Source organism: Carya illinoinensis, chromosome 13 (assembly GCF_018687715.1).
Source record: "Carya illinoinensis cultivar Pawnee chromosome 13, C.illinoinensisPawnee_v1, whole genome shotgun sequence".
NCBI classification, from domain to species: domain Eukaryota; kingdom Viridiplantae; phylum Streptophyta; class Magnoliopsida; order Fagales; family Juglandaceae; genus Carya; species Carya illinoinensis.
The window spans coordinates 2,970,439-2,986,357 of record NC_056764.1 but is presented as its reverse complement, the minus strand read 5'-3'; the positions used below and the strand labels follow the sequence as shown (position 1 = coordinate 2,986,357).

General features: G+C 31.8%; 1 protein-coding gene across 1 annotated transcript; it reads right to left on the bottom strand.

Annotated features, from left to right (window-relative positions):
- Positions 1-8,911: 8,911 nt before the first annotated feature.
- LOC122291470 (metalloendoproteinase 4-MMP) lies at positions 8,912-10,668 on the bottom strand. Its single transcript, XM_043099198.1, has one exon. It carries the CDS (start codon positions 10,240-10,242, stop codon positions 9,166-9,168), a length of 1,077 nt encoding a protein of 358 aa, XP_042955132.1. The 5' UTR covers positions 10,243-10,668; the 3' UTR covers positions 8,912-9,165.
- Positions 10,669-15,919: the final 5,251 nt, after the last annotated feature.

Here is a 15,919-nt window from a genome sequence, read left to right as displayed (position 1 = left end):
ATTGCTATGTTTCACGTAGTGTATGCGTCACAATTGCTGTGACCCCATACTTCGTGTGCCACAGTTGTTGTGGACCCCACAAAACTGAATGTAACTCAAGATGAAACATGACTGGAATACGAAAGGACTGAAACCCTGACGTAACATAACGTGACTTGAACATAACTTGAAAGACATTACCAACTTGAGATAGAAACATTTCGTAACATGACATATAATAGACAACATATTTAATATGACATACTTGCAACAGCGAATATTACATAACTTGATATACATGTAATAGATGGCATACTTAACATGGCGTACTTGTAATGTATAGCAACACATGACAGAATATATTATGTAACAAATAAAAACTGATGACAAAATAAATTCTATCTAACAGACAATTATGTGATAACTTGACATGGCATGACATATATGATAACACACACACACACATATATATATATATACTGTAGTTCCTTTACTTAGCACACATCCATAGTAGACTGTTAGTAAGTTAAAAGCTAACTTACCTCGATCTCCACGTTTCTTATAAAACCTTAAGCGTGATCATGAGGAACTGTAATTAGTGATTCTAAAAGTTAGCACTAAATCACTAATAAATTGAAATATGAAAAATACTAACTTAAAGAGTAAAATTTCCATTTTACTCTCTGCATTTAAGAAAATGACCGTTTAACCCATAACTTAAGAATTTTGTATACTAATTTCAAAAGTCACCAAAATTTACATGCTTCATGTAAATTTTATCCTCAACTCAAATATCAATTTAGAAAAATTCAAAACTAATTACAACTATTAAAATTCCATAGGGCCTAAATTCTCATATACTATTTCCATTGATTTTTTGTTTCTAACTTGTTTTGATTAACCTTTTGATTTATAACTTATAAAGATGTGATCTTCAAATCAAACCATCACATGATTTAAAAAGATATCTTAAAACATATATAAGCTTCTAATTCAAGATCACATGGTTAAAAATTAACCAAAACATAAATTTAGCCAAAAACATCCACACTTTAGCTTATCTGAATATCTCTTTGTATAAAATTTCATATCTTTGAAACTAACATCAAATATCTTCAAAATAATAATATAACATGTAAATAAGATGCTTAGGATCCTCCAATAAAATTATCAAAGTCATTGGAATAGGTTTAGACCACCAAAGAGTTAAACTTTCTCAAAACAGAAACTGTTTTTCCTCTTCCAGTTTCTAAGTTTCTAAATTTAAGAAAATCTTTCATCAAAACCTTTAATCATGCAAAAATCCTCAACCAATAATCATATATACATGTTAACAATACTCCATACAAATTTTAGACCAATATCTATCCATTAGCTTGGTCAAAAATTCCAAACTATAACATATTCTCCAGTTTATCTCCCAGAATGACCTTTTTATAGTTTACATAATATTTGACTGATCAAATGATTTTCAAATGGGACAAATAAGATATTCACGTAAACTAGACTAAAAAAGAAACAACTTATATGAAGGAGATTTTATGATAAAACACTTACAAAAGTTTCGAAATGGGCGTGCAAAAGAACTCCTAAAAGCTGTCCGAGAGAGAGTGTTTGATATTCTTTTAATAGAACGTGTAAATGAAGATAAGTTCGTAGGTGGTGGCTGGAGATACTTATGGACGAGATATGGAAGATGATAAGGCTGGAGTTGAAAGTTGAGTATAGGTTTTTCCTACCTAAAATATCTATAAAAGATCATCTCAAGATATTTCTATCCAATAATATCTACAAAAATTAGCTTAAGATATTTTTATCTAATAATATCTATAAAAATCAGCTCAAGATATTTTTACCCAATAATATTCACGAAAATTAGTTCAAGATATTTCTTTTTTTTATCCAATAATATCCACAAAATCAGTTTAGGCTATTTTTCAAAAGTAGAGAGTAGACTTGGAAGAGTAAGGTGGCTAAAATCTTTTCATGTGTCCAATTAAAACTTTCTAACTATCTTCAATAATCAAAAACACACTTCTGATACCATAGTGAGTAATAACATTAACTATACGATTAATAGATTCGTGAAAACTTATCGGATCTTCACGAGATTCCTAAAGCCAATAGAAATTTCACCGTTAAATTTCTAGCGGGCTGTTACAGTTATTAATATATACTAATACTATATATTATAGTTATACATTAAAAAATATAATAATACATTGATCTAAATATATATAGTTATAGAGTTAGTACTAATACCATCATTTAAATATATAACTAAATATATATACTAAGTTAGTGATAAATTGGTAATACTATATTAAATAATACCTTATGTAATTATAGTGATTTAATACTAGAAATAAGTTTATTATAATAATACTACTATAAATTTATACATATACTATAACTCTAATAATATGTTAATATATTAATATATACTAATACTATATATTATAGTTATACATTAAAGAATATAATACTTATGTAATATTGTTATATATATAATTAATTTATACAATTATTTATATACATAATATATATTTTAATTTTTCATTCGGTTTCAGTCCGAGGTGACAAATCCTTGGACTGCGGACCGGACCGAATGAATTCGATCCTCCCATTTCTGAAGAAGACTGATCCCGTTGGTTTATTTAGTCCGGATCGGCCAATGCTGTCCCCTACTCAGAACCTTCATTGATTGTTACAATCTCACTCTCATAAAAAAAAACTCAATTTAGTTATCTGATGTGCAACACAATTACGGGTGTAAGCACCACCTTCCAGTCGTTTCTACTCTTAAGCATCATTTTCATATCATCCACTACTTGCCCATAAGGCCATGTATTCAGCTAACACAGGTTTTGATTGGAACTTTTTGTTTGCAAGGAGTGAGATGAGATCAGTATCTCACCTTTCTTATCTCGTATAATGATCACAATCTCCATCTTCTTATTTCCTTCATCCACTGTAGCATCCTAGTTAGCCTTAATGAAGCCAACTTTAGGATTTCTCCACCTTTGAATAATATCAGTCTTTAATCTAACATGATTAACTTCCTGCCTTGAAACCTCAACACTTTTAAAATCTTCTAGTACATCATCTTTGCCTTCAATTATTTTCCTTGGATCTATCATTTTGCTTTCAGAAACATATTTATTCCTTCTTAGTCATATCTTCCTCATTGTTATAGCAACCCAACATAAATTTGCTTCTGTAAGTGTCTCTATACATCTCCTACAAACCTCCAGAGAATCTAACTCATTTACATTCCACTTTTGAACTGGGCTAGTAACATCCACCCATACATCATTTGCCGCTATACAACTCCAAAGCACATGAGCAACTGATTCTTCCTCTCTCTGACACACCAAACGTAAAGGACTATTAATAATGTGTTTATGATACAGTTTAAGCCTAGTTGGTAACACATTCTTACAAGCTTTCCCAAGGAAACTCTTGACTATTCCAGACACCTCCATACTCCACAACCTTTTCCAGCATTTTTCAATCCCACTCTTCATAGAGGAATCCCCCTCCTTCAATTTCTTCATAGTTAATGCCACAAAATAGCCACTCCTCACTGTAAAAGTTCCATCTGCTGTAAACTCGGACCAGTATCTCTTATCTCTATATTTGATCAATTTTATTATCAATGAGATATTCCTTAAAAAAAAAAAAAAAAAAAAACATTTTCTCTAAAAAGGGTTCCAACATTTTCTAAGCTTCAAATTTTTAGGACAAATGATAATCTAATATATATATATATATTTAGAATATAAGAGTGTCATGATGAGCTTAAAAGTCTTAATTCCACACTTTGTTTTCCATTTAAATAAACATACATGATTGGTATGAGTGTCATTGACTTAAAGTTCTTAAAGATGATTTCTCTTATGTATTTAAGCCTAACATGCCATCATTTAATTTATGACAATCTCTCTAACATTGTTTGAGATCGATCGATGCCATTATTGTGATCTATGTAGCCTAATTTGAATCTTAAGACATGTGGTGGGCCGGGGCATTTCATTATCAAAGGACATTCCTATATGTCGTGCATGCATGTGAAAAGGGTTGTGATTGTAGTATATATTATCATTACTACTACTACAACTATTATTATTATTATTATTATTATTATTATCTGAACAATTTACCTAGCCAGGTTATGAATTTTTAAGAAAAGGCTCTTCCTTTCTTACATATATATTTCAAATTAATATTGAGAATTAAGAACAGTTGCTTTACAAATGAATCACCACGTACGTACCTGTCATTCAACTTTCATGTAGGTTTTAATTTCACTAAGCTAGCTATCACTAGCAGCGTTTCGATCAGTGATCATGAGTGTAATTCTTTTCATGACTTTGTACGTGGCTAGTTCTTTTTCTCGGAATGCTAGTCATGATGATGGGATAATTAGTTGAGATAAATAAAAAGACACTGTGGATGGATAAGACTCGAACATACTGAATTAAGTTAACACACGTGTACACACACATATTAATATATAGATCAATTTCATGATACGATAAATTAGTATATATTTATTTGAGAAATTGCGTTTATAAGGAGATTTTATATAACTCAATAAATTAATCACCTAACTAATTAATATTCCAACTACCCAAAGATTCATGACAAAGAAAGCAGATTTTGATCATTTCGGTTTGGTTATCTGATGAAGACGCAAGTTAGACTTTGACAATGACTACGACATATATATAAATATTTCTCAATCGATCGAGGGCACTCATGTGATGAGATCCATTTATTTTAATTTATTTATTTTTTCACATCAATAACTTCGGTTTGATCATGAACAAGTTACATCGATCGTGAGTTGGGTACATGACTACCACCCAGTTGGTGTGCTGATAATTATTATATATATATATATATATATGATCACCCGACTGATCGTGACGTGCCATTCTCTCCCTGTACATAATTAATTGGCAACTGCATGGTTTATTTCTGATTGAATCGACCGTTCTATGTACACTATTTTTATATAATATGGTCATTAGAATTTCTTACGATTTTGGTTCGTCTTTAATAATTAGCTAGTTACCTTGTACACGAACAGAAAAGGAAAAGAAATTAGTTGCATCAGATACGATCGAACTGGCACTACAACAAAAAATATTTTTTGGGACGAAAATTAAATATATAGATTTCGTCCCGAAAGATTTTTTGGGACGAAAAAATTTCATCCCAAGGTCGTCCCAACATCACTGTCCCAGAAGATATATTGGGACGAAAATTACAATTTCGTCCCAAAATATATCTTTTGGAACGATTTTGAAATTGACCGTTCGATACCGTTCGAACGATGACTTTTTTTGTCACGGTTAAAATTCGTTCCAGAATGGCGTTCGAATGCTTCTCAGTTACCGTTCGAACGTTAATGTATCTTTTGAACGGTTATCAAGATACGTTCAAACGATCAATAGAATTACGTTCGAACGTTAAAGGAACAGATCGAACGGTGCTGATCAACGTTCGAACGTTATGGTAATGACCTGCGTTTGAATGTTTTTTTGAGCATCTGGTATCGTTCGAACGGTTTGGTCATTAATGTTTGAACGGTACATTATCGTTTAAACGCCCTACCCATTAATGTTCAAACGTGACACGGTCGTTCGAACGGATATTATTTTTATTAAAATCAATAATTATAAAAAAAAATTAAATAGACATCCATAATATTTGAAAAACATAAATTAGGAACTGTTTAATTACTCACAAAAGTTTTATAATAAGTGCGAAGAAATAAATAACCATGATATTAGCATTGTTCATACATAATTAGATAATGTCATAAGCTAGACGTAAAAAACCATCAGTTGGTTGGAGGCCTGTACTGTTGCATTTGGAATTGCATATCTCTCCTGAACTCTGCTTGTTCTTCTTCATGTTTTTTGAGGCGCATTTCCATGTCTCCTTGTCTCGCCAATTGAGCCTCTAACTCTTGTTGTTTTGCAACCAATTCTTCAATAGAACATGTATCAAACAAACAATGCAAGATATGTTAATTAAGTATTTATATTATTAAATAATTAGATAGTTGTTTTATATCTTTCAAAATATTTTATTAATTATAACTATTTGTATTTTAATTAACATTTTAGTTAATAATTATAACTATTTGTATTGTAATTAACATTCTAGTTAATAATTATAACTATTTGTATTGTAATTAACATTCATTTTATTAATTATAATTCGGAATTTATATTTTAATTCAAATTCATTTGATCACTTTTAACTTTTAAGTATTTAAGTATTATTAAATCTAGATTATTTGTATTTTATTTAAAATTCATTTTATTAATTCAAAGATTAAGTATTTTTGTGTTATTAAAACAAAACTATTTGTATTAACCTATAGTTGAATAATTCAACTATTAAATATTTAAGTATTATTAAATTTTAGATGATTTGTAATTGAATTCATTCTCATTTGATTACTTTAATCTTTTAAGTATTTAAGTATTATTAAATGTAGATTATAAATAATTAATTTTTATTTCAATTCCTGCATTTAAAGTATTAATTATTTTAATACTGACCAACATAACGTTCAAACGGTGCTAGTCACCGTTCGATCTAAGGACATACGTTCGAACGGCAAACGAGTACCGTTCGAACGGATTAATTCCAGATTACAGTCGTCTTCAACCTCCGAAAACCTCAACATTTACAGTCCAAATTACATCAAAAGACAGCAAACTATATGACGAACTCATTATAGCAAACGAAAACACTTATATAAAATCTAAAATGAGAATATATTTAAGGAGAATACCTGATTTGGAGAGATAAACCGGAAAATCCACCCGTACCCAATGCCCAAAACTTAAATACTCTTCACCAAACGGTAAAAACAACCTCTTAATCCGAAAATATAAGAGATTGATAGAAGTTAGTAATATTTGAGGGCTGGATTGAAGAATAATGGCGTTGGTTGGAAGAAAATGAGCGTGGGAGAGATTGGAAGTCGACTGGAACGAGTGCGAGATTGTGAGGTTCTGTCGTGTAAATGTAGAACATTGACGTTCGAACGGTTATTTAATGAACGTTCGAACGTCAAATAGATTAGCGGGAAAATTTTCCCCCTCTAATTTTCACGTTCGAACGTGAAAATTACCGTTCGAACGTGAAAATTACCGTTCGAACGTTTTCTTATACGTTTGAACGGTTATTTTAAACCGTTCAAACGTCAAATTAAAATGTTGCTTATTGTATTTTTTTTACACTATACCTTTAAATATAATAACTTGTAAATATACTATAGTTTAGAGATAGAGTAATATAACTATATAATATATAATCAAACATATATTATATAGTTTAGTAACATATATAGTATAAAATATCATATTACATCTAGTATTATAGTCAAGTACATATATTAACCTATTATATATAACATATATATGGTATCATAGCATAGGGTTATATGTATCACATGCATATATATATAGTGTTTATTATATTATATTATTATTATAATATTATTTAATAATAGGATATCTACTATTATATATAGTGTCATCTATACTACTAGCAATTAGAGTGTATTATAATGATACAAAAACTAAAATTGAGTATATATAGTGTCATTTATAGTGCTAGAATAGAGAGTGTCATCTAATTAGCCTATAACTGCAATATAATATGAAAAATATATTAAACAAGTCATGTAATACATATACTATTATATATATATATATTAGTTAATATCACATATAATATATATGTTATATAAATACATGAACATAGTTTCATGTATATAGTAGTCTATATTATATTAATTATACTATATAATATAACTTATACTATATACTATATACTATATAATATTCAATAGTATAATATATTTTAATTAAATATAATATAATATATACTATATATATAAAAAATTATAAATATAATATATAGTGTTTAATAATATATAAGCGCATTAAATATATTGCATTTAATATATTTAACAGTTAAAATATATTATAATTGAATTAATTATTATATTTAATATAATTAATACCGAATATTACATTTAAATAACATTTATTATCATGAATTTGGATTAATTAGGGAAGGGTATTAATTTTCAGTTAATACGTTCGAACGGTATTAACTTACCGTTCGAACGGTACCACGTTCGAACGCTTCAAATAACGTTTGAACGGTGAATATGTATCATTCGAACGTTTATAATTTACCGTTCGAACGGTTTGTCAATTTCCCTCCAAAATAATTTTGCCTATCGCGCCAATATTACGTTCAAACGGTAACAATTGAACGTTCGAATGGTTAATCATTAACGGTCGAACGGTTAACTTATTTGGGACAAAAAATTTCGTCCCTAAGAATAGCGTTCGAACGCGTTCGAACGGTCTGGCATTCCGTCGTTATTTTGGAACGAAATTCAAATTTCGTTCCAAAATCTCACTTTTTGGGACGATTTCCAATTCGTCCCAAAGCAATTTCGTCCCAAAAAATGATTTTTGTTGTAGTGTGGTTGATTGTTAAACTAGATCATGTTCGATCGAATGTGCATTATGCGCTTCTTCATAGTCTGATCTTGCTAATTGTGATGATCTTAACCCCAAACAAAACTGATTTTGATGATTTTTTAATCACGAACATAGCATCTGCATCGCTAATTCAGGATGAATTAGACTATTACAAAAGAAAACCAATAAAATAAATTAAAGTATTATAATTTTAAAGAGGTTTTACAGTAATAAATTTATAAATTAACGTGATTTCATAAAATATGTATGTTAAATTTATTTTATAATAAAATGTATTACGTTCAATCACGTCAATTTGTAATTTTATTTTTGTTGTAATAAATTGTCAATAGTAATAAACCGTATGCAAAGAGAAGATCAATTAAGGAAAGAACAAACAAACAGAAAGAACATTGTGACCTTGCTGACGTTTTATCTTCGATGAATTCAATCATGAACACCAAAAACGTCAGAGATGAAAAATATCTCCGATATTGTTTGAGTTTGCCAAACTAATTCAAATTTCAAAGCTACCATGGTCAAATCCTATCTTAGGGCGTCCAACCGGCCTGATCCTTATCCTGTACTCTAGGAAACATGATTAATGTTCCGGCCTCCACAACCCAAAAACCAAAAAACAAAGAAATATTCATTGAAATCATATGTACAAACAAAGAATCAAAGCCAGCACTGAAATGGCCCCCGTAGATGTCCCAGCTCTGTAATCAACACCCTGATTTGTGGAAATATCTGACTCTAACAAAGACCCAGTCCTAAAATTAGGGTTTGATCCATACAGAGCTTGCACTCCTTCCACATCGTCCACTGTCAAATCCAACTTCTTATCCCTAGGCTTCAAGCTAGGGTACATAACAGCCTCCTTCACCGAGCTGTGGGCTAAACCTAGCAAATGCCCGATCTCATGGGTTGCTACAGATTCCAAATCAACGGCCACTGGCGATTTCTCCGTCTCAAAGTTAACGGTCCACGTCTCCGCCGCATCGAGGTGGAGTCTCCCGCTCTCCGGCGAGAATGAGTGGGCCAGAACTCCCAGAACCCCATCGAATGGCTCTCCGTCGCCGTGGTCGCCGCTGTAAAACCCAATTTTTATATCCGCGAAGCCATAGTCCTCGGTCTCCAAGAAACTCACTGGTATAACCGATGCCCATTTCCCAAATGCGCGTTTGAAAACGACCCTTATGTCTGATAAGCTCAAGTGGTTTATCGAATTCTCCGGCGAGAATGCGTAGGTGAGCCTCATTGGCATGCGCCGTGACCATCGAGGTTTCCCAGAAAAATACTCGTAATGTCGGGTTGCATGCAACCTGTGGACTGCGTCGGGCACGCCACACCTTGGCTCGGTAATTTGAGAAACTGTAGGGTAATCAAGCTTACCCGTAGTGGGTAGGCCGAGTTTTTCTTGGTAGCGTGTGATAGCCAATTCGAACCGAGCGTCGAAGGTGTTGGTGAATGTGCCGTTCTGCGACGTGAGATAGCCAAAACGATGAAAGTGTTTTTTGATTTCCGATATGCCAGTTATATGGCTGCCTCTGGTCGCGTTGAAGAACCTTTCGATGTAGTCCCTATTGCCCTTATAGCTTTTGGCAGTTACCGGAAAATTGATCCACCTGAATTCGGGCGTTCTTCTGGCAAGAATGCATGGGGGCGAGCGAACAATTAGGAAGATGAAGAAGAGCAAGATAAAGTCGCTAGATTTACTGAATAAGAGACACATTGTAGCTTGGGGTTTGAGGCTTTTGGAGGAAATGGACGAAGCTTTAAATTTACTACCATATTCTTATATTTTCTTTTTTCTTTTCTGGATAGGAAAAGTTAGCATAGATCAGGATTTTGGTGTTTGAAAATATGCTTTGGCGTATGATCAGGGTAAGACTTGATACGAAGTGGAATGGAGAACAATGATCTAACTGGTGGTAATTGTCTCTGTTGAATTGTTAGATTACGAGTTAAGTAGATTAGCTTGAAGCATGCATGGTGGGTGAAGTACGAGTGGATGCTTCATTTTTACGCCCTGGCTGATCGCTGCATGCAGCATGCTGTATTCAACAACATCCAAAGATCTCATGAGTTACATCAGCTTGACGTTTACTGTAACTAAAAGCTGAGAAACGGCCAGTACCAACTGATGATCCACACCACCTCTATTTTTATTAGAAAAATATTATTGGACAGTCGGGTGTGTAAAGCATATTATCCTACGTGTAATTGATACGGCGGAACTTGATTTATAAGAAATGTAAGACTATATATATATATATATATGTTACAAATCAATTCATGCCATATCAACGTCATGCAGGTTGTGCTTTGCACTCCCGGCTTATAATATCTATTCTACCTTGATTTTAACGTGCTTACTTAAGTTCTAATTAATATGAAATATTGCCTTATAGCCGCGAAAATTAAAGATTGGACGGCAGGGTTTATGACCAATAATGGTAGCAGTTACCTTCGCAATACGGTGTCATTATAAATCATGCTCAGTACGTATTTGCAATTGATTGTTATAGATCTGTATGTATATATTAATAGATAATAACGTACGTAATGAAACGTTAAACTTATCCGTTTACAAAGATCATGATTTAATAGTATTTATTCAATAATGCAGATCGATCGTCTATTGACACGGTCGGCCATGCATGCAATTCATCATGTCGGCTAGAACTGTTAATTAATAATAATTATTATTATTATGAAAGCAGGAAACATTTGCTATATATATCACTCGTAAGATATTAAAATAACCATTTCTGATCATGATAACGATTAATCATTTTGATAGGAAATGATAATTTTTGTACAAATAACTAGTCACGTTTTAGGTGTTTTCCTTGGTGTCATTTGGCAAGTATGTGTACCTACCTGAATAAATTAGAGATGGAAAAAAAAAAAAAAAAACTCATTATTTTTTGCTCTCTCTCTCTCCCCCCCCCGAGCGTGTGTTTTTTTTTGCCGTGAGTTGAAATAACATTTAATTGAAGAGTAGTATGCAGGCAGACTGTAGTTTACTTCGAGCAGAGAAAGGCAAAAACTGAGGGTTGTTGAGATATATGATCATTGTGGCTATTCTCTCTCACACAGGTGTAAATATAATCGGCGTGTGGATGACTCAATGTATAGATCAACTTTGAGAAAGCTGCCTGCCTTCCTGCAGTACTACTCAATGTTCAACCCAGGGCAAGCCACAAATAGCTTTCGAGTTTGGCGGCCACCACGTCAAATCTAGTTGCTGGCTTTGATTTCTCATAAAAAAAAAAAAAAAAAAAAAAAAACAATTCTCAATTTATCAAATTACAATATTATTTTTTACTCCTCTTTGTCCTTTTTGATTAGAAAACAATTGGTATATTTAAGTTCTGACAAAAAAACATCCGTGCATTTTTACCCTGTGATTCTTCGGGTAACTTTTCTGGCTGATCTAGATTGGGTAAAATCAGCCAATAAGCCCATATAAGCATCTAAGTATCGGCCCAAATGTTTTGAGAAAGTATGGAGGCCGTAATTCGGCTGAAAGGTTGGACAATCAACAACTCTCTCGGTTTTCATCCTGGTAAGCCCAAAATGAAAAAAAAGGGCAAAAAACGGAAATAAAACGTTCAATGTTGTCAAAATCAAACGAAGGAATAGTAGAACTTGAATGATTTTTATTTATTTATTTTTTTAAATCTCTCTTTTGAGCATAGAAGTTAAAATTCCTTAACCTGAAAATTTGTTCTAGTACTTGTCAGCCAATAAGAGATGATTTTAAGGCTCCGTTTGAATTGTAAAAATATTTCATATCATCTTATTTCATCACATCATTATAATTTTTTTAAGTTTTCATATAAATAATTTAATTTTTTTCAAATCTCAAAATAATAATGTTATTAAAAATTAATATTTTAATAATATTTTATTTAATTTTAAATTTTTATCTTAATTTATCTTATCTTAACTTATTATTTAAATGATATTTAAATTTATTATATAAATTAAATTTTAATTTTCATCTTATCCCATCTTGATTATAAAGAAGGTGTAAGTAAGATAATAATTTCACATTATTGTAATACTCTTTATTCTCCATCACATCCAGTTTCTCCTCGTTGAATTGTCAATCAATTATTAACATGTTCAGATTCTGCTATTGTGCGAACCGGCTTATCTTCTCCTACAATTATATATACTCTAGCGCGCATCTTGTTTTTTAATCGGTTGAAATTACTCAGACCGATGTCCTTGTCATTTCAACGAGTTTTCTTCTGGCCGGTACAGATGGATAAGCAAAACTTTGCATAATAATACTGTTGATATATAATATCACACCTCATTACTGGCAAGCTCTCCATGTCTATGCTATCCATTGATCGGTATCTTCAAACATGGCCTTCCGGATAACATCAATCATACGTACAGTAGACAAGATAGTACTCTGCACACACTTAGCAGTGTCAAAATCATACGCAGAACCTAATTAAGCAATCGGAACGAATCATATACGGAACAATAAGTGTCCTTTTACAATGAATCTATATAAGTGAACTTCAGGCGCTGCCATGCATTCAATCTGCATACGTGAATGAATTCTGTCCATGCAATCAAAAGTACTGGTCCCTGAAAAAAAAAAAGAAACTTTTCAATCTAGAGGTTCCAAAGTGAGAAGAGACAAATGGTGAAATTATTTTGGCATTTCGTTTTTGCGCTGTTAAAAATGAGAGGAGGCAACATGAATGGACCCCATGTACAGGCTTTAATCCATCGATACAGATAAATCTGGACCCAGGACCATTAATGAGTTCAGGAAAAAAAACGAGAAGCATGCTGTGAGAAGGACCCCATCTTAAGTCAGCTTGATGGATCAGGCCATGTGCATGGGGAGTTCATCTTTCTTGCGAGTTTCTTATTTTTTTTAGTTGATATTTGGGACTGACTTTGTAAAATTTTACCATTTGAACTGTTGATCTTACAAAAGAAATCATGAAATTATATATATTTGACGATAAAGAGAATGTATTGGTATGTCTGATACTGTTCTTTCAGCTCGTTCTCTCTCCTAATTTTTACTCTTTTGTTCTTAATTAATTTTCTTTCGTTTCGTAGTATTATCATCTATTGAGACTCTCTTTAATTTCTTGTTGGTTTGTTTCTTTATCTCTGTGGCTAACGCAATCTAGTCTAGGCGACTGAGATGACTTCAAAAAGACAAAACCCAAAAGGAAAAAGAAAAAGGAAACAAAACATATATAAAGGAGCTAATGGTACGTACTTGCAATTACAATTAAGCAATACCGAGTATATTATATTATATAAATATATATATTATAATCTATCCATCAATCCATGCAAAAATGGTCCCTCTAATATTTATCCGAAAATGGTCCCCTCCTCCACGATTCTGCTTCATCCCTCTCTTGCAATCTTCTTTGTGTTTCATTAAAAGAAACAATGCATTTTTATTCCTCTCGTCTCGCAGTTACCGACCTCAGTTCGAGTACGGTGCGAGAGAGAATTTGGGATACAAGTTTGGTTGATGACCACGTGTCAAAAGCCCAGTAATTCAGTCCAAGGTGAGGATCTGGTTCCTCTCCTCCCCCCTCCCGTTTCTCCCTCTCCCTGCTTTCCAGGAACATGTTTGTTTGTAGGGAAAAGTTATGATTTTTCTGCGAAAATATTAAATTAACAGGTTCCTGTGTACCACAATGATCGTACCATCCCGGCACCGGGATGGATCAATATGACCGTACACGTGGGTATAAATTATTAATCTCATTTACTCGTATTGGGTCCCACAACTTTGGATACCCAGATGATCGGAGTCTTTTTAGCCATACATATTTAGGATAAAGGAAGAGATGTTCAGGATTCGGAAACACGTACGTATGCTTTTTTTGTCTGAAATTTACAACCACACAGGTTATAACTCATTGCAACTTTCATAAATTACACTTTAGTCGATGGCAGAGAAAACAGTTCAAAGATTAAAGTACCTCTCCCATCCCTTTCTGTGCTTTCACTGCTTTATACTAATTACTAGAATTAGTGCAGACTAAAAAAAAAAAAAAAAAGTCTAAATTTATTCAGCATTTTAAGTTTTTCCTGCTATATGTATTTCGTTCTGCTCTTTGTTATATTAATGTCCATAGGAAGATAATATAAAAGCACCAGCCAATAAAAAAAGATTTGGTTTATAGGTTAATAAGAGAGAAACATTCTTGACGTATTTTATGAAATAAATTAAAAAAAAAAATAGTTTTTTTAAATATAAACTCTTGACATGTGAATGATTCGGATGGTTTAAAAAATTACAGGAATACCAGCCAATTTTTTCTACTTAATTTTCTGACCATTCAAAAGAATGCAACGAGTGGTCACAATCAGCCAATCTGCTCAATCTCTGCTGTATTTGGAGGGAGATCTTGAGGTGGGAACCCATCTATGATATGTGTGTGGCCTACCCTAATTTATTACTGCATCGAACACTTTACAGTCTGTTGTAGAGCTGAAATAATTGAAAGATGACGCGCATTTTGCACAGCGCCAGAAAAGAGAATTATTTATTTTCCACAATTAGAAATTCCACAAGCAGTACTACAACAACTTCTTTTCAGTCGAATTGGCGATCCATAAGCCTCATGCAACTTTATCAGCCACAACTCTATAATTTGGTATCTGTTTGTTTAATTCAGTCCCACTCTCATCTCCTCTACTTTATAATAATGCATGCGACCTTTAAATTATCAAAATTGTTTCTATACATACTAATTTGAAACGTTAAAGAGATGAAACGAGATGTTTTAAATAGTAATTAATAAAATAATATTATATTATAATTTTTAAATATTAAATTTATATTAAAATTTGAAAAAATTAGATTATTTATTATATTTTATATAAAAATTTGAAAAAATTATAATAATTAATTGAGATAAAATTTTTAGTTTTCATTAACTAATTAAACAAGACAGTTTTGAAAATAATTACATGACATGGTCTTGACAATTACTTTTAAAAAATAGGTGAACTACTTTGTTATATATGTTTGGATTACTAGCTAGGTTATATGGTAACTTTGATAATAATTTTTAGTAATCATGTTATAGAAATAAATGATAATCTGGGGCTCAAACAAGAAGAAAAAATGAAGTAGAATCGCTCCTTTTACTGGGGTTTGAACTAAATTAAGGCCATATCTATATATATATAAATCATTCTTCAAATTTAAACTATATGTTATTGTTAAAAAACTATTACTTTCTTTATCATTTTATTAGTAAACGTCATATTTCAAAACGCATCAAATTGAAAAAAAAAAAAAAAAAGAGGATTGGTGGTTGATATGGCTGTATCTTTACGTGCTGACAACGATCATTTCGTTTTGTCAACTAATGGACTTGATAAGATTTGACTTT

Coding starts and splice junctions, on each gene's coding strand:
- LOC122291470 (XM_043099198.1), bottom strand. CDS start 10,242: ATGTGTCTCTTATTCAGTAAATCTAGCGACTTTATCTTGCTCTTCTTC.